Source organism: Chionomys nivalis, chromosome 12 (assembly GCF_950005125.1).
Source record: "Chionomys nivalis chromosome 12, mChiNiv1.1, whole genome shotgun sequence".
Taxonomy (NCBI): domain Eukaryota; kingdom Metazoa; phylum Chordata; class Mammalia; order Rodentia; family Cricetidae; genus Chionomys; species Chionomys nivalis.
The window spans coordinates 73,946,971-73,966,134 of NC_080097.1; the positions used below are offsets into that span (position 1 = coordinate 73,946,971).

The 19,164-nt window shown below is 49.1% G+C and overlaps 3 protein-coding genes and 1 pseudogene across 6 annotated transcripts; 2 read left to right on the forward strand and 2 right to left on the reverse strand.

Moving 5' to 3' along the window:
- Positions 1 to 2,309: 2,309 nt before the first annotated feature.
- Osgep (O-sialoglycoprotein endopeptidase) lies at positions 2,310 to 9,843 on the reverse strand. The gene is made up of 10 exons (XM_057786015.1): positions 9,651 to 9,843; positions 6,936 to 7,231; positions 5,577 to 5,672; positions 5,189 to 5,238; positions 5,011 to 5,089; positions 4,616 to 4,681; positions 4,422 to 4,512; positions 4,128 to 4,203; positions 3,931 to 4,029; positions 2,310 to 3,702 (listed from the first exon to the last, which is right to left on the reverse strand). The coding sequence occupies exons 1-10, from the start codon at positions 9,763 to 9,765 to the stop codon at positions 3,663 to 3,665; spliced, it is 1,008 nt and encodes a 335-aa protein (XP_057641998.1). The 5' UTR covers positions 9,766 to 9,843; the 3' UTR covers positions 2,310 to 3,662.
- On the forward strand, positions 6,174 to 6,268 carry LOC130885388 (U6 spliceosomal RNA; annotated as a pseudogene).
- An 80-nt stretch (positions 9,844 to 9,923) lies between the features above and the next one.
- Apex1 (apurinic/apyrimidinic endodeoxyribonuclease 1) lies at positions 9,924 to 12,257 on the forward strand. Its single transcript, XM_057786016.1, has 5 exons — positions 9,924 to 10,020; positions 10,163 to 10,274; positions 10,472 to 10,659; positions 11,264 to 11,456; positions 11,553 to 12,257. The coding sequence occupies exons 2-5, from the start codon at positions 10,220 to 10,222 to the stop codon at positions 12,068 to 12,070; spliced, it is 954 nt and encodes a 317-aa protein (XP_057641999.1). The 5' UTR covers positions 9,924 to 10,020; positions 10,163 to 10,219; the 3' UTR covers positions 12,071 to 12,257.
- Pip4p1 (phosphatidylinositol-4,5-bisphosphate 4-phosphatase 1) lies at positions 12,234 to 15,696 on the reverse strand. Of its 4 annotated transcripts, none has more exons than XM_057786018.1 (7): positions 15,480 to 15,696; positions 15,092 to 15,282; positions 14,535 to 14,641; positions 14,167 to 14,272; positions 13,954 to 14,006; positions 13,770 to 13,860; positions 12,234 to 13,153 (listed from the first exon to the last, which is right to left on the reverse strand). In XM_057786018.1, the coding sequence occupies exons 1-7, from the start codon at positions 15,619 to 15,621 to the stop codon at positions 13,010 to 13,012; spliced, it is 834 nt and encodes a 277-aa protein (XP_057642001.1). In that variant the 5' UTR covers positions 15,622 to 15,696; the 3' UTR covers positions 12,234 to 13,009. The 4 variants fall into 4 exon arrangements, with proteins under 4 accessions (XP_057642001.1, XP_057642000.1, XP_057642004.1 ...); XM_057786017.1 differs by having other exon boundaries at positions 15,459 to 15,696; XM_057786021.1 differs by lacking the exon at positions 14,167 to 14,272 and having other exon boundaries at positions 13,042 to 13,153.
- Positions 15,697 to 19,164: the final 3,468 nt, after the last annotated feature.

The following is a 19,164-nucleotide window of genomic DNA, read 5'->3' on the forward strand; positions in this document are numbered from 1 at the left end:
AGGCTAACCTTGAACTCATTAGAAATACTCATCTTCCTGCCTCTACCTGCAGAGTATTTGGGTCAGATGTGCACCACCACTGTAGGGCCTTGAGCTAAGCAAGCTTTTCACACCTTGAGTTCCATTCTCAGTCACAGAACAGATTTTGATAGAGGACTCAGACAGAAACTGGAGCCAACTCTTTGAAGTTGCGCTGTGAAGTACAGTCGTCCGGTCAACTCATTCACAACACCTGCTGGTGGCTGTTTAGCCATAAGGACATAGCTCAGAACTGCCTTAGTCAAGCAACTGTATATGGGTACTCCATAGAGTTCTAAAAAAAAAAGAACCAGTTTTTCTGCCAGATGGCAAGACCTACTTTGCTTTATATTCATGGGTAGAAATATGGGCTGTGTTTGGAGTTTTTCAACCTTGGCACCAATGACGTCTCTGCAGACTTCTCTGGGGCTTTGCTACACACTGTAGGGTATTTTCTAGTATCCGTGGCTTCCCTTTTTACGATTTATTCTTATTTCATGTGTATGGTTGTTTTGCCCTGTGTCTGTGCACTGCATGTGCCTGGTGCCTGAGGCCAGAAAGCATCAGATCCCCTGTAACTAAAGCTACAGACAACTGTGAGCTGCCACCTGGGTGCTGGGAATCGAACCTGAATCCTCTGCCTGTGCTCTAACCGCTGAGCCGCTCTCCGGGCCCTTCTGCCTGTGCTCTAACTGCTGAGCCGCTCTCCGGGCCCTTCTGCCTGTGCTCTAACTGCTGAGCCGCTCTCCGGGCCCTTCTGCCTGTGCTCTAACTGCTGAGCCGCTCTCCGGGCCCTTCTGCCTGTGCTCTAACTGCTGAGCCGCTCTCAGCGCCCTTCTGCCTGTGCTCTAACTGCTGAGCCGCTCTCAGCGCCCTTCTGGCTTCTCTTTGGCAGCATCTTCACTTTGTCTTCCTAGGACAAAATCAGACCTGGTTGAGAGCTTCTGGTTTGCGGCATCGGGACAAATCAGAGGTCATGAGTACAAACGCTAGGAGCTATTCAGGATGAGGCTGGGGACTCACTTCTACTTTACAGAACCACGGTGTGGTTCAAATGAGAATGCCCCCACGGGATCATATATTGGAATGCTTGCCCCCATTTGGAACTGTTTGGGGAGGACCAGGAGGTGTCACTGGGAGTGGGCTTCGAGGGTACAGAAGTCCACACTATTCCCAGTTAGCGCTCTCCCTCTTCCTCTGATTTGTAGATCAGGATGTAAGCTCACTGCTGTGACAGCCGTGGACTTTAGTACCCTTAGGAACAGAGAACACTAATTAAATGCTTTTTTTCTTGGTCATGGTGTACTGTCTCTTCACAACAACAGAAAATAATAATTTATTAAAATACTTAAAAATGTTGAAATATGCTGGGCGGTGATGGCGCACGCCTTTAATCCCAGCACTCAGGAGGGCGAGGCAGGCGGATCTCTGTGAGTTCGAGGACAGCCTGGTCTACAAGAGCTAGTTCCAGGTTCCAGGGCAGGAACCAAAAAGCTATGGAGAAACCCTGTCTTGAAAATCCAAAAAAAAAAAAAAAAAATGTTGAAATATAACAATATATAAGAAATAGTTGAACAAAGGCAATAATGAGCACAGGGAAAGAGATGTTGGGGATTTTAGCATCAAAAACTATGGGAGTTATTAAAGACAGCAAGTGAGATGGTTCAGAAGATAACAAGGCTGAGTGTGATCAGCCGGTCAGAGCGGCCAGCACGGTCATCTGCTTGCCCTTTCAGCTGCACAGATGGACGTGTACAGTAGGTGATGACGGGGGCTGGAGATGCAGCTCAGCAGGCAGACCACTGGGGTCACTCCCTAGCACTGTGTAGATTAGGTGTGGTGAGGTGCAGCTGTAATCCACGCCATTTAGATTAGGTGTGGTGCTGTGCGGCTGTAATCCACACTGTGTAGATTAGGTATAGTGTGGCTGTAATCCACGGTGTGTAGAGGGTGCGGCTGTAATCCACGCCGTGTAGATTAGGTGTGGTGTGGCTGTAATCCACGGTGTGTGGATTAGGTGTGGTGAGGTGCGGCTGTAATCCACACTGTGTAGATTAGGTGTGGTGTGGCTGTAATCCAGTGTGTAGATTAGGTGTGGTGAGGTGCGGCTGTAATCCACACTGTGTAGATTAGGTGTGGTGCGGCTGTAATCCACGGTGTGTAGATTAGGTGTGGTGCGGCTGTAATCCACGATATGTAGATTAGGTGTGGTGTGGCTGTAATCCACGATATGTAGATTAGGGGTGGTGAGGTGCGGCTGTAATCCACGGTGTGTAGATTAGGTGTGGTGAGGTGAGGCTGTAATCACGATATGTAGATTAGGGGTGGTGAGGTGCGGCTGTAATCCACGCTTGAGGTGAGGCAGATTAGCTCATCCTCTTTAGTTTGTTCAGGCCAGTCTGAGCTTGAGGAGATCTTGTCTTGTTTTGTTATTTTTTAATGGCAAAGGAAGATGAAGCATCAGCAACAAGGTGTTTGTTACTGTAATTTAACTGAGGAAGGGAAACAATACAAAAAGGAAGTAAGATCACAGGGTTGCAGGTCCTGGTAAAGGGAGGAGTCACATAATAATAACCGAATAGCCCAATTATGGCATCAGAATGGGATGAGACCGAGATACGTAACAGTGTGTTGCCCGAGGCGGGGCATGGTCGCGTACACCTTTACTCTCAGCACTCAGGAGGCAGAGACAGGCAGGTGGATCTCTGTGAGTTTGAGGCCAGTTTAGTCTACATAGCAAACTCCAAGCCAGCCAGGACTACATAGACCCTGTCTCAAAGAGAGAGGGCAGGGAAAGAAAGAAAGAAGAGAAGAGGAAAGAGGATGCGCGCACTAACTCCAGGCCCAGCGGTACAACAGATACGAATGAGTCAGACCAGGTGTTAACAGAAGCAGTCTTTCTAAGAAACCAGGTCCCAGAGCAACATTGTGAAGGAAGCATTTGGAGGAGAGGGTAAGGATGTATGGACTTCACAAATGGCTGGGAAGTTTCAGGAGTTTGGAAGTGGGACAAACAAACAAAAAAGATGGAAAGACGTGGCTGCCAGTGGGTAGAGGGGAGCGTGGTAGTTCAGGGCCTCTAGTGGCAATCTATACAAGATAAAGGGCATGGATCTGTAGTTCTGATGCTTGCACTGGTGCTGAGGTGCTGTATATCTGGGGTGTTCCCCAAATTGGCCAGTGAAATGTTTGTAGGACATCAATAAAGGTTATGAAGGACAGGAGTTTTAGTAAAGTTGTGACTTTTTTAAGTGGCATCCTGAATGTCTCCTTCAGTGAATGTGACAATTCACTAAGCGCAGAACGGTCAGCACATAGCACAGCACTAAAATACTCTTAGTTAGGATGCTTAGTTAACGGGACGGTAGGAGGGCACCCATCAGAACCATCTGCACCATCAACAGAGCGCTACTCTGACCCTCACCCGCTTGTCCACTGCCCTCACCAGTAATTTACCCAGCGCTAACTCTGTATTAGTCCAGTTATCAACATACAAAAAGGATTTTTTTTATTGTGGAGTCATCTTGGGGTTCCATAGGGACCCTAAGTCTCGTGTGGAATCCATACAGTTGCCAGAGAGGAGCAGAGTCCATAGCATCACCAAGATCACTCCCGCATCAGCACCGCTTGGCAAGCTGATGCCGTCAGTCCCTCCACGTCACTTCTACTTCATCCGTCCTATACCTGCGAGAAACAGGAAAACACCCGTAACTGCCTCTTAGTACTTTATTTTCTTTGATTTTTGGGATAGCATCTGCAGCCCAGACCTATCTCAAAATCACAATCCACTAGCCTTGGCCTCCTACATAGCCAGGACCACAGGGCATGCCACCATGCCCGTCACCATGGCATCATCTGTTCTCTGACTTCCCGCACCTACTGTCCACTCTCTCACAGGAGGATGTAGCTCACCTCTGTGTGATTCCAGACTCTGTGAGAGGGGTCCTATGTCCAGCCTGAAACATCTCCCAACCTGCTTGTGCTATCATGGCGCCATTGTCGATGCAGAATCTGGGGGAGAAGAGATAACAAGACTTGTGGCCTAAACACAGAAACCATTTATAACTGTAATAATGGGAAGAGAAGAACTCAAGACAAAGAGGTTTCACCTCTCATCTGTCGCAAAGAGCCGGGCTCCCCGCTCCTGACACATGGCTGCCATCATCTCCTGCAGCCTTGTGTTACCTGTGAAGAGACAGGAACCACAGAGAACTGCGGTCTGGCCATCCTGTTATCAAACCAGCTGTGCTCCTAGGACAGTGTACCAGGAGACTGGGGAAGAGGATGGGGAAGTAGGGGAGAAGAGAAGAAACAGATAAGCCTCCAATCTCTGCTAATGCAGACTATCAGGAGGAGGATGGCTAGCAGGACTAGGAAGAAGCACTCTTCCTGGTGACACGTACATCCAACTCCTCCTACGATGAGGGCCTCCTTGGAGCCACAGTGTGCCATGGCTCGCTCTGTGATCTCCACTAGCATTGCGAACACCGTTTCCTGTGGAGGACAGACAAGGGGGAGGCATCAGAGCAGCACCCCACCTGCGTTCTAGTTCAGCTCTACTCTAGAGCAAGTTTGCACCCCAGCTTTTCACTCTTACCTGTAAGGAGAAACACAGGTCTTCAGGAGTACATTCCCCCGTGGCCAGCATTCTCTGCGCAGCATCCTGCAATTAAAGGGTAAACAACCCAAAAGATGAGCACCGTGGTGCGCGTGGCTTTCATGAAAACAAAAATCCCTGCCTTCGGAAGGACCACTGACCTCACGCCACACCCCCACGTCGTCTGCTCCTGTTCATGTTTGTTTCCGGGTCTTTTCCCCAAGTAGGGAGGGACTATTTTACCCTACCCTATCATCCGAACAGTGTCCGGCACACAGAACCTGCTAAACGAATCTACCCAGCACCTATTATGAGTGAACGCTTATGCAGGAAGTAAACTGAGCAGAGCAGACACACTGCTTCTAAGAGCGTGCGCTCCTGTCTCCCACTCTCACCTCAATGAAAGACAGAATCCCCGAGAATGAGACATCCATCCCCTTCACAGTGTATGGCAGCTCAACGAGCTTCTTGCCTCTACGGAGACAGGACCTGGAGTCAGCCGGTGGCTCACCCTCTGCAGCCCCACGCCCATTAATACACACGACAGCACTAGTGCTCCCCGCGTCCTCTCACCGCTTTGCCATCTGCTCGATGTTGTAGCCTGGACTTGGGTCATTGGAAATCTACCAGCAGGAGAGAGAGGCAGAGAACCATGAATGCATCATGTAAAACGCGTTCTTCTATACACGTGAATACTCTCATCCTCAAATCAAAGTGAAGAAAAGTAATCAGCATTTACTTTCATAATTGTACACGTACAGAGGAACAAGCACGTTTGTAACAAGCAACAGATGCATAAACAGAGACATAAATGGTTAATTTTCTCCCTCTGCTAAGTCAAGTGGCAGAGAATGGAACTCGATTTGCAAGAAGCCCAGTACCTACTTACTGCTCCCTGCCTTTTATTTCTTCTTGCTCCCCAGAAACACACCGTACGCACTCTACAGTCTCAAGGGCCTACCTTCAGCACGCGAGCAAAACGATCCAGGCAGTTTCCCACAGCAATATCAATAGTTTCCCCAAAGATGCGGTAACGATGTTCTGAGTAGGAAATCACCTAAGAACGATGAGAAGGCCCATGACACTTCAAGTCTATAAAGAGGAGTGTTTAGCTGTGTGGAAGGAAATAGCACAGGGCCAACACTAGACATTCCAGTAAGAAAGAGAGGCAAGCTGGCTAGTGGCTCATACCTGTAATTCTAGCACTGGTGAGGCTCAGACAGGCAGCCATGTTGAGCTACACAGTGAGGTTTAAGGCCAGTCTAGACATATAGCAAGACCCTGTCTCAAGAAAACCAAACCAGGAATTGGTAAAATGGTTCAGTAGGCAAAAACACTTCCCTAGTGAACCTAGAGACCTGAGCTTGATCCTGGAACTCCCGAAGGGTGTTCCCTGATAAGCACATGCTCGTATCCATACACAAAAGTCATGTGTGTGGCCACGTCTCACACACATCACACACACAAAATAAATAAACCCAAATATGATCAAGAGATTACATATATGTATGAAGCTGCCAAATTAAAAAAAAAATTATCAAAGAACCAACAAACCAGTGTTTACTTTGCAACATATATTAAAATTATAATACAGAGAAGATTAGCAAGGCCCATGCACAGATTACACCAACTCATGAAACATCTGTATTATGTAGACTAACCAACAAAACCTGCACAGATGCACACACGCACGCACAGACACATACCAAAAACAAACCCTAAAAATAAGAATTCAAAACAGAGCTTGTTGTGGTGACCCACACAAGGCATTCCATAATAAACAGAAAAAACAGGGCCAGGTGTGGTGGTGCAAACCTGTAATCTCAGTACTTGGGAGGAGTTAGGAAAACCAAAATGTCTACCGGTGAGACCCTGTCACCAATAGCACAAAACAATAACAGCAACAACAATAGTAGGCTCGTGACCCTGGCTACTTAGGCCCACGAGTCTAGGGCTGGGCTGTCTGAAGACTCTGGCTCACAATTTTCTATTAATTTCTATTATTCCCCAGATCTGACGCTCTCTTCTGACCTTCCTTGTGCTCCTACATACATGCAGGCAAAACATCCAAACATGTTTTTAAAAAAGGCATTATCTTGAAGAGTTAAATCCACATTCCTTTGCCTTTGAACTGCAAATTCTGGCTGTAGGAATAAAGTTCTAACACTTTAATTCTCCTCCAAAACTTGCAACTTTACACTTATATCGTGTTTGCTATAGTATCTTAGCTCCAAAGAACCTGGTTCTGTCTTTACAGCTCCTACAACTCAGGTAGGATACCTCAGAAGTAGGATGGAGCATAAAGACTACTCTGAAATACCTGAGTATTCCCTCCGCTGACATACAGCACAGTTGGGTTCATGGCTCCAGTGACGAGGCGGCCCATTTCAATGTGGCCTATGCAGTGGTTCACACCCAGCAAGGGCTTATTCCACAGCTGGGCCACAGTACGGGCAACGACAGCTACAGAAGCCAACGGGGCCCCCATACCAGGACCTTTGGTGTAAGCGATGCAGTCAATGTCCTGGGAGGTTAGCCCAGCCTCCGTCAGTGCCTCTTGCAGCAGGTCTAGGATAACTGCGCGATGGTGCCTGGCTGTGTCACCTGGAAGGAATCCTGAGGAAAGGTATGCAGATAAGAACCGTAAGGAAGGCAGGTATTAGGCTGGTGCAAAGGGAATTGTGATACAGGGCTATGAATTTTAAATTATATCTAGGTTCAAACACATTTTGTTTTGTTTTGTTTTATTGATTTTTATTGCGCTTTACATTTTTCCCTGCTCTCCTTCCTGCCTCTCCCCTCCCCTCCAACCCTCCCCCAAGGTCCCCATGCTCCCAATTTACTCAGGAGATCTTGTCTTTTTCTACTTCCCCCAAAACAGATTTTTATTAAACAAAGAAGGAACCATTTTAAACAACACAGTTTGCTAAGACACCAGTTTGTTAGCTGGGCATGGTGGTACACGCCTTTGATCCCAACACTCAGGAGGCAGAGGCAGTTGGATCTCTGTGAGTTCAAGGCTACCCTAGTCTCCAAACCTAGGATAGCCAGGGTACAAAGACCTTGTTTCAAAATCAAACAAAGAACAACAAAATAAATGAACAAAAACCAAGACAAAAAAAAACCAAAAACAAACCTGGTTTGTTTATTCCTGAAACAAACTCTCAGCAAGCCCACCCTGCTGGCTGTGGAAATGTTTGATGCCCTGGTTATACCACATGCAGTCAGACACTGTTCTGACTGGACCCTTTCTGTTTATCAACGCTGACTGCAGGACAGGTCATCTCAATGGCTTGCTAAGTGCACTTTCTCAAGTGCAATGGTTTCGCTGGGAATCAGACAGCTCAGTTCAGGGCCTCAGCAGACCATCAGTGACTGGGAACTTTTTTTGGTAAAGGTTTGGCTTTGGGAAGAGCTTTGGGGCCATTAAGCTGGTTGTGGCCACTTTGCTATAGAATCAACTCTTTGCCGTTGTCAGTCTGATTGGGAAATGGTTCCTGGCTATTTATGAGGCATCAACTTACTGAGCTCTTTAAAAAAGATGTCCCAGCTGGCTTCAAATATCCAATGGTCACTGAATGGTGCACCCCAAGAAAGTTTCCTGTCGCTGTAAGATCGGCTTCCACAGCTGCTCACAACCAACACGTCAAACTCAACTTGTAACAGCCAGCTATTTCTCCAGGGGCCAAAATGTTATGTACTGTTGGTGTTTCAAATGTCTCCACTGTCCCCACCCCTGCCATTCTGAACTCAGAATAACTGTTCAAAGTAATTCATTACCTATTTATTTAGAGATAGGGTCTTAGAATGTAGCCCTGGCTGGCCTGGAACTTGCTATATAGACAAACTCAGAGATCTGCCTGCTTCTGCCTCCTGGACTGGGATTACAGGTTTGGGCTCCCGTGATAAATGCATGTTAAAATGAGGTATCATAACACTGCAGAACGTAGTCTAGCTAAGAATCATAGCACACGCCTGCAGTCCCAGTACGCGGAGGAGGGAGAGGGAGCATCAAACAACAAATGCCAACAGTGCAAAAACTGCGATTACTTGTGTACCGACCTATTAGAAGTAAAAACCAACAAAAATATCTTAATAAAGTAGAAAAAGAAAAGCCCTTTACTCACCTGGGTTTCCCACACACACAACTAGGTTTTAAGACTGTGTCTTTTCAAGCCCCTAATTTTGAGACAAGGTCACACATAACCCAAGATGGCCTTAAATTCAAACCCTCTTCTCTCTGCCTCCTACTATAATTATATATTGTATCACAACTAAGTTTTCTTTCCAACCTCTATACAGGCTATGTGGGTTTTCTGGAGATGCCCATAGCCTTCATAATCAATTCAGTTTAAACAGACTTCCTACCCTTCAGTGACTCTCTGCAATCACACAGAACTGCACACAGGTCACATTGCTGGACTTAGCACATAGTAACTACAGCGCTACAACTGCCAGGAGCGTACCCTTTAACTAAAGGAACCCAGGCCCAGTGCACAAGAGGGAGTCCTAAACACACATATATTTCTACCATGTAACCTGGAACATCACACCTGTTTGGGGAGTCTTTACAGGTACGCGCAGCTTATATGCGTGTGGGTGCTTTGGGAGAGGGTATAAGATACAATTTGTTTGACTTAATTTAATTGAGTTTAATTTAATTTGATAATTGTGCAGTGTCTGATGCTTTTACATAGTTCTCAAAACCCACTGAAACCATTTCCACTTTGAGAGTAGTGAAAAACAGATAGCTACAAAATACAGTAACTTCTGATATCCGCCCTGCTGTCCTTTCGCTCTTCCTAAACAATGATGTTTATCATGCGGTAGTGTAAAGCAATCTCTGTGTGCGACTACTGAGCGACCTCGGAACACTTATTTTCGAATGCTTAACATATTAAAAGGTGCTCAATAAAACCTTAAAACAACCGGGAGTGGTGTCTCACATCTTTTACCCCAGCACTCAGGAGGCATAAGCAGACAAATCTCTGAGTCCCTTAGCTGGGCCCGGCGGCCGAACCCGCCGCACGCTCACCCGTGCCCGGGGCCGTGACGTAAGTGCGCCGCGGGTTCGCCAGCACCGTGCCGTCGCGCACCACGCCCACGCCGATCTTGTTGGCGCTGCCTTCGAACCCCAGCACGGCGGGCATGGTGCCCGACGCGGGATCCTGGGTGCGGGACTAGTCGGAACCGGCACCACCGCGAACAGCCCCGAACGAAGCGACGGGGCCTGCGGGCGCCAGAAGTGACGTCACGAGGCGCCAGGCGGACCAATCGCCGCGCTCCCGACCCACGCCGGAGGAAGGACGGGTCGGGTCACGTGACCGCACCAGGCTCCCACGTGGGAACAAGCAGGCTCCATTCTTTGTGCTGTGAGGGGCTCCCGGGCTTCGCGGGGAGGCCAGGTAGCGGGTTCGGCCAGCTTGCTAGCTGCAGGGCCTCACGGGGCGCGTGGCGGGAAGACTGGGTGAACGAGGCCCCGCGGTGTGCGAACGCCCGAGGGAGGAGACTCTCCTCGCGTTTGATTTCGCCGTTTCTTATCTGCAGGCAGCGCAGTAAACACTGCTTCGGTGCGCCAGGCGCCTAAGGGCTTTCGTCACCGGGATGCCAAAGCGTGGGAAGAAAGCGGCAGCAGAAGACGGGGAAGAACCCAAGTCAGGTAAGGAGATGAAATGAGCCCGTGGGCACCCCCAACCCCGGCAAGTTTACGACTCTTCTAGACCACCGTGAACACGGTAAATACGGTCCAAGTTACAGTGCAGGAGCCCGAGAAGTTGGGTAACTAATGCGCCTCGTGGGACTATAGTTAACACTGGCCCGAGGTTGGAAACTGCCAGCTCTTACTTTGTTTTATAGAGCCGGAGACCAAGAAGAGTAAAGGGGCAGCAAAGAAAAACGAGAAAGAGGCTGCGGGAGAGGGCCCTGTTTTGTATGAGGACCCTCCAGATCAGAAAACCTCACCCAGTGGCAAATCTGCCACTCTCAAGATATGCTCCTGGAATGTGGATGGGCTTCGAGCCTGGATTAAGAAGAAAGGTTTAGATGTGAGTACAATTCAGGAGGGAAGTAGACTTTCCTTGGTAGACTAGTCTTAAGAATTAATCATCTTGGGGCTTGGGCGGCGGTGCTCACCTTTAATTCCAGCACTTGGGAGGCAGAGGCAGGTGGATCTCTGTGTGTTTGAGGCCAGCCTGGTCTACAGAGTGAGTTCCAGGACAGCCAGGACTGTTACACAGAAACCCTGTCTCGAACCCCCCCCCAAAAAAAAATTCTTGTTTTCTTTGAGTCCAGAGGATGCTGTTTTTCTCTTGCTTGTAGTTTGGGGGATGACTGTCTATTCCTTCAGTCACAATCTCCTTGTTTATATCCTTTTTAACTAATCGCTAGAGTATTGGGGTAAAAACCTCTGGGTCTCTAGTGCCGCCTCATTCCCAACTACTAAAGATCTAAGTAGGGGTGGGGCTGGAGAAGGTTCAGCAGTTAAGAGTACTTTGCCGTGCTCCAAATGTTCACCAAGCACTCACATATACAAGTCCCATTGTCGACCACATATGTGTATCCTGTTGCTTGAATTCCTTATGCACAGGGACTCCATTCTGCGTATGGTATGTAGCACATACGATTTTATCTTTTCATGTTTGCATTCAGTGGGTAAAGGAAGAAGCACCAGATATCTTGTGCCTCCAAGAAACCAAATGCTCAGAGAACAAACTCCCAGCTGAACTTCAAGACCTGCCTGGACTCACCCATCAGTACTGGTCGGCTCCATCAGACAAGGAAGGGTATAGTGGTGTGGGTTTACTCTCCCGCCAGTGCCCACTCAAAGTCTCTTATGGCATTGGTGAGACCCTATTGGTTTTCATGTCTGAATATTCTTTGGCCAGTTGTTAACTGCTGATTCTTAGACTTTTTTTTTAATGCTGGTTTATTTCTCTAGGTGAGGAAGAACATGATCAAGAAGGCCGGGTGATTGTGGCTGAGTTTGAGTCCTTTGTCCTGGTAACAGCCTACGTCCCCAATGCAGGCCGGGGTCTGGTAAGACTGGAGTACCGACAGCGTTGGGATGAAGCCTTTCGCAAGTTTCTGAAGGACTTGGCTTCCCGAAAGCCACTTGTGCTATGTGGGGACCTCAATGTGGCTCATGAAGAGATTGACCTTCGAAACCCCAAAGGAAACAAAAAGAATGCTGGCTTCACTCCCCAGGAGCGCCAAGGCTTTGGGGAGCTGCTGCAGGATGTCCCGCTGGCTGACAGCTTCCGGCATCTCTACCCCAGCACCGCCTATGCCTACACCTTTTGGACTTACATGATGAATGCTCGGGCTAAGAATGTTGGCTGGCGCCTTGATTACTTTCTGTTGTCACACTCTCTTTTACCTGCGTTGTGTGACAGCAAGATCCGCTCCAAGGCTCTCGGCAGTGACCACTGCCCCATCACCCTCTACCTCGCCCTGTGACACCTGCTGAAATAGCTATACCTGGGAAATAGCCTCCTCTCCCCGTACACTTTCAATAGGTGTCCTTTAGACCCCAGGGTTTTGTTTTTGTATCTGGTCCCCCCCCCCCCGTTTTAAATGTTAAACCAAACATTGGGTTCCTTTGAACAATCAAAGTAAAAATAAAAAGGCCCTACTTTCAACTTGACTATCTTTGTTTTCCCTTTGTGAATCTACAAATTCTTTTTTATTTTTTTCATGCACAAAAGTTGTTGAATGGGAAAGGTTAGAGTCATGACATTATTTATTTACAAGCACAGATGAATCCCTAACCTCTCCTGAGACAGCGACCCTACCTCAGCCCAGTTCAGTACTGCAACTGGAAGTAAGGAAAGTCAGGAGGAATTCAGGGAAATACAGAATTAGGGGACCATATTCCATATTAAATAGTTCTATATACATCAGTTCCTGTAGTTCTGTACAGAGCAGTGGCTGACTCCACCCCACAGGACAAGTGGGGAGAAGGGACTGAAGGTACTGAGGCCAGAGCCAGCCCCTGGTGAAGTGCAATAGCAGCAGCAAGGTCCTAATGGTGCACAAGAGGGAGGGGAACACCCCCCCCCCACTTCCCACCCCCACCCTGCCCTGGAATGTCTAAGGGTCAGGAATGGTTCTCAGGGAGCACATACAGGAAGGACGTGGCTAGAACCATCTTTAGGATCCAGGCTTAGGGGCAACATTTTGCCTATTTACCCTAAACAGCAACCCTGGAGGAAAGCAGACAGCCAGCAATGGTCTTACCTACCCTTCCAAACCTAAGTAAGGGACTGGTTCCTTCCTACCTCTCCCCAGGGAAGAGGGAGGCAGCTGCTTGGCTTCCTTGCAGAAGTCCACAGAGAGCCTTTTGTAGTGTTACTGTTGCTGCCAGGCAGCTGCCAGGCACACACTGGATCAAGGGGCTCAGGAGAAGTTCTGGACAGGATGGCTGACCTTCATACAGGCCCAATAAAGGGCCCGGCCCAAACATAGAACAGCCAGCAAAATGACAAATGCCCAGGCTGCGTAGATCCCTCCATATTGCTGTGCAGGCTTCCATGTGCCAAACTGACAGACGAGGAAGAAGAAAAAGAAGAGGTTACCTTTGGTGTCTACTGCTGTGAAGTCTTAGAAAGCAGTAATAAAACGCCAACTCTGTCTCTGTTCCCTAGGCACCTGTAACCACCTTCAGGGACCTTTCCAAGGTTCCCTCCTGCCATCCCAGACATTTGACAGCAGTTTTCACTCACTCTTCTCTCCAGAGAGGAAGACCTTCTACTTCTTGTTCATTAGCCACCTTTAACTTCAGTTGACCTGGAAATGCTCCCCACCGACAAGGGCCTCATGTAGCCAGCCTGAGCAGCCTCAAATCCAGTAGTTGAGAATGACCTTAAAATCTGATCCTCCTGAGTGCTGGGACCTACGTTTGCACAACTACGCTCATATTGTACGGTGCTGAGATCAAACCCAGAGTGTCATGCACACTAGGCCAACATTTTCATCAGCAGAACCACATCTCAACTGGCAGCAACTCACTCCCTGTTTTCGTATCATAGATGGGGTCTTGATGCCTCTATTCTTATTCTTGGCTTCAAGGCCACACCCCAACACCCAGCTCTTTCACCATTCTCAGACCTTAGCCCGCCGATGAGGCAGATACGAGGTCTGTGTCAAGACTACTCACAGCAAGGCCAGTGGCAGTGACTGCCAAGAGTAAACCAAGCAAGAAGCAGCAGATACATCTCTTCCGAGGATATCTGCGGCCAATAGATGACCTGTGGGGAGCCAACAGAAATGTGATTTGGAATAGCCCTGTTGACTTTATGCCATACATTACCCAGTTACCAGTGCAATGGCTAACCACTTACACTTTCCTGCAGTGAGGACATCGTGCCAAGGTTCGGTCGGTGAATTCTGTCCACTATGGAAAAAGAAAAACAACCATAGCAAGAAGGCTCTCCTGCAATGAGAACCCTGAGGCAAGGAGGAGGATGACAGATGAGAAACAGAACAGTCTTGGTCAGGAGTTACTACTATTCCTAGCACTTGCCTCCTCCAGGGTTTCCCATATCCCTCCTCACCAGAAACGTATTCTTGCAATGTCCACAGATGACCCTGACACCCATTGGCTGTGGTTCTGGACTCAGAGGTCCTGGATGCACAGGCCCTAGGTTGATGATTCTTTTGCTATACAGGGGGAAAAGTATGTTTTTAAAATTCCTTCATTTTAATTGGATCTGATGACACACAGAATCCCAGCACTTGGGAGGTAGAGGCAGGACGACCAGGAATTGGAGGTGCTGCAAAGATCGTCCTGCCTCCACCGCACAGGTGCGGGGACTGATCACAGGCATGCACCACCTTGCCCAACTTCAGATTTTATTTTGTTTTATTGTTTTTTTTCTGTACAGTTTGCCCAAGTATAGCCTTCCCACCTCATGTCTCTTACCAGTAGGGCCGAGGGCAGGCAATCCGCTGGGAAGTCACCTTGCAGATAAGGAGACAATTACAGGGGCATCGAACATACTTCTTTCCTGGGGGTGCATTCTTGATGGGCTAGGGAACAATGAAAAAAAGAACAATGGGTATATCAGCAAAAAAACCCAACCCTCTCCAAGAACATCACCGAGAAAGGAAAAGTTAAACATTTAAGAGAAACAAATGTTGCCAGCATAGTCTGTCTGTGACCTCAGCACTCAGGAGGCTGCAAAGTCTGAGGGGAGCCTGGATCATTGTGAGACTGTCTCACAAAAACAAACAAGGGACCCCCAAAGTACAAGAATCAAAAGCCACTACAACAACTGCCAATGAGAACTACACTTCGGGATCCAGCAAAAGTGTGAAAGCGAGAGCTGGTGGGCACTTTCTCTGGTGATGGGCATCTGAGGAAATGGCTGGTGAAGATCCAGGAACTGAAAGTGGGTTCAGGAAGAGGTCTTCAACAGGGTCTAGAGTCGGAGAGGATCCCGGAAACAAGGCCTGCTTTTGCAAACAGGTATAACTCACGGTGGCTTCGTTGCAGACACCACATTTGACTACATGCTGATGCATCTTGCCTTCCACATTGATCGGAGACTGACAGACTCGACAGGTAATCATGGGGGCGCTCCCACTATCCGGGCTAGTCAGAGGTGAGTAGGGGGGTGGGTCCTCTCCCGGCAGCACGGCTGGGTGCCCCTCGGGGAACGGGGGGAATGCTGAAGAGGAAGCAGATAAACCCACTCATCATGCGAACACTTCCCACGGATGCTCCACGGAGGAAGGATGCCTCGCGGGTGACAGGTGCCACGGGGCCGCACCTGGCGCCGGTGCAGGCTCCGCCCCCGGCCCGATCCGCCCCTAGGCCCCGGTGCACCTCCGACCGCCGGCTTACCCTGGGGCGGGGCATGTTTACCGGCTCCGTACGGAGGTGCGGAGGGCGTCAGGCCTCCACCGGGCCCGGTCGCGCTCCCGCCCGGGCCCGCTAAGCCGTTGCCTCCAGCGCCGCCGTCGCCGGGCTCGGACAGCAGCGGGGAGCGCTCTCCGTCCGCCGCCATGGCGTCTCGCGCCCTGCCAGCGACCAGCAGCCGCCGCCGACGCCGCCGCCACCGCCGCCGCCGCTACCGGGTCCTCACGGCGCCTGCGCGCCGCCCCGCCCCGCCCCGCTCACGTGACAGGCGGGCCCCGCCCCTCCGCGCTGCCCATTCGTGGAGGGAAACTAGTTCCCGGTTTGCGAGGGAGCGCTGCTGCGCCATTGGACGGCGGCGCGGCGCGTCACGGTCACGTGAACCGCCCGTAGCCGCCGAGTCCGTAAACACCGCACGTGACTGGAAGTTGTGCGAGCCATTGGAAGTGCGGCCATCGCGCTACCTGCGCCCCAGTGGGCGGCTGCCCCGCACGCGTCACGTGCCCAGCCTGTCGCGTGTCTCCCGGGGGACGCCAACCGATTGGCCCGAATTTAGCGCCACAAACGTGCGACCCGGCTGGGTGTCCCGGCCTGCAGTGGGCCTCGGGGGCCGCCCCATCCTGGGCGAGCATGGAGAGCCACCGGGAGCGTGGCCCGGGCCCCGCGGAGATTGGTGGCATGGAAGCGCGTGCCTGTAAATGCATAGAAGGATGAGTTAGGAAGCCAGAAGCAACGAGACGTCCTGGACCAGACAAGGTGAACCGGAACGCAAGTGGGCGGGGCACCGGAAAGATGTCTTACTACTTGACAGCACTTACTGCCAAGTCACAGGAGCCTAGTTCGGTACCGAGGACCCTCCCAGGGCGGTTGCTACCTGCTGTCCTATGCGGGCACCCAGACACATACGGCTTGTGTGAGTGTGCACGTACACATACATAAAAGTCAAGCCACCCAAAACTTTAAAAAGAGCAGGTCATAGTGTAGGGGGGATCAGACGTTCAGGTTTGGCGAGGAGTTCAGGCCGGCCCGAGCTACAGGGAGACTGCCTCAAAATCTATTAAGGTGGGCGTACTGGTTAGGCCCGCTTCAATCCCCTGGAGGCTGAGGTTGGCTGAGGCAGGGGAATCGTGAGTTTGAGACCAATCTGATGCACAGACAGAAATGAGCAATGCTGTTCCTGCAGGCTGGTGGTGGTATCTGGTGCTCAGTGGTAGCCATGCTGGAAGCCCTTGGCTCCCTTTCAGCACCTAAAAAAAAAGTAGTAATAACTGATCCTTTTTTTTTCTTAAGTGGACCCAGGGCACAAATATGCTAGAAAAGTGCTCGGCTACCACTGCTACATCCCCTGTCCTTTTTCAATTTTGGGACAAGGCCCTGTCTTGGAACTTGGTGATTCTGCCAAGGCCTTCTGGGTAACTGAGATTGCAGGCACTTGCCACTATACATGGCTGTGAAATTATTATTTCTACGAATGTCTCTACCAGGATTCAAGTTAGAACTGACTTGAAAGCCTCCTCCTAGAGGATTAGCTCTCATAGTGTCTCGAGGTGCCATGCAAGCTGCCAAAAAAGCAATTAAAAACCTTAATCAGCTGTAAAGCCTACAAGCAACAGTGACCAACCCGGCACTATTAGGGGCAGTGATGGCACTTGTATCTCAAGGGGAACAGCCACCTAATGGACTTTAGGCCTGAAATTGTGTGGTCAACTGCCTGCGGCCGGTGAGTCACGGACCTTAGGGGAAAACCTATGCTGCTGCCCTCCTAAGCCAGTACAATTACTAGCAGCATTCTAAATACCTACCCAGATGTCCGCATACGCCACTCCCTCTTCCCCCATTAAAGGAGCTTCCCTTTGCAGCAGATGGACGCCACTACAGTGACCCATAGCTGATGAAAACACAAAGAACTGTGGTCTGTGGTGTGCCTCTCTCCAGCCGATACATCTGTAACACAACCCTTGAGAGGACAGGATGCCGTACAGTAGGGTCTTCTGTATATGACGTCGGCACCCATGAAATCTCAACAGTTATTGCCTAAATAACACCTGCACAATGCCGATGCCAGCTGACGGCAAAGCATAGATGGGAACCTCGAAAGGCCGCACCTCTAGATGAGGAGCTACTGGAAAGGAATAGGCAATAGCAGCTAAGAGAAGAACAATCAGTCTTCTCTGGGGATGGGCCCTCTGCTAGATTGGGCATCCAGTTCCCAGTGATTATTAGTAAACACATACACAGATCAGCAACACAGATTGACTCAGCAGGTTGTACTTATATGGAGATGTGTGTGTGTGTGTGTGTGTGTGTGTGTGTGTGTGTGTGTAGCAACAGAAAAGAAGATGAAGTCGTGAAGATGAGTTCGTCCGGGGACATGCAAAGAGTTGGAGGGGGAAGAGGTACACATGTTTGACTACTCAAAAGTGTCTTTAAAAATTACCCACGAAAACAATAAAAAATAAATGTCTCCAAGACTGAAATGAAAATTGTATTTTTGTGAGGATGTTCACTGATGGAAGGAGAGCTCATCCTTTTCCTCAATGTCTAATGACCCCTTAGGTACAAGTGTTTGTTGATTCACTTTGCAAATCCACTTGGTAGGGGGAAGTCTTTTTTTTTTTTTTTTTTTTTTTTTGTCTTCAGCACAGAAACTGAATGAAGGTTATTTTTTAGTTTTGGTCTTTGTTTTGTTGTTTAAATAGGGTCTCATTCTTAAACTAGGCTGGTTTTCAGTTTGTGAGAAGCCCCATTCTCTCCCCAAAGGCCTGAGCCACTATGTCTGACGCTAGATTCTGATACTTTTAGACACAGTTTTTCTAGGTCAGTTTCGAACAAGATGACCTAACCCCATCGCTGCCCAACACATACTTGAAGAAATAAGGAGTCTCCAGACACAATGTTAGGACGGGTATAGTTCTGCATGGAGCAGGCCGGTTTGCTGATGAATTGCTACAAAGATTCTTAAGCATTAATTCTGAGTTCAGAATAGGTTTTATTATTTGAGCCCTGGTTATGCATAAGACCTCAATCTACCCTTTTGTGATACCTCCATCCTCACTGAAGTTGTAGTTTATGACCACTTAAATCTGGTTCTAGCTATGCCAAAAGGGAAGACTAGAACCGTGGCTATAGCTCAGTGGTAAAGCACTTGCCTAACATGTACCATGCCCTGGGTTTCACGTAGAGAAGATGAGTAGAATGGTTTATGTATTAACCATTCATTCATTTTTTTATTTGGCCTGTAGGTGATGCTTTTATTATAGGTTAGATGTAGGGATGTGTTACTAGGAATAAAGTGAGGTAAGTGTTAGCCGGTAGGTGGGATGTCTTCTGATGTCAGCCGGTAGGTGGGATGTCTTCTGATGTCAGCCGGTAGGTGGGATGTCTTCTGATGTCAGCTGGTAGGTGGGATGTCTTCTGATGTCAGCCGGTAGGTGGGATGTCTTCTGATGTCAGCTGGTAGGTGGGATGTCTTCCTATAGATGTGTGAAGTGTTAAAGGAGATACATGATGGATGAGTTCCTCAGTATATATTTTACACCCTTATGTGCGGTGCCTTGAGCCAGGAACTGGTGATTTTGCTGCTTCCATCTTCCAAATGCTGTTATTATAGACTGAGACACAATACCTAGTTTAGGTAAAACACTGTCTCCTTGTCTGTCTTTAAACCGCTCAGTCTTAACTGACCTTTGCCTGT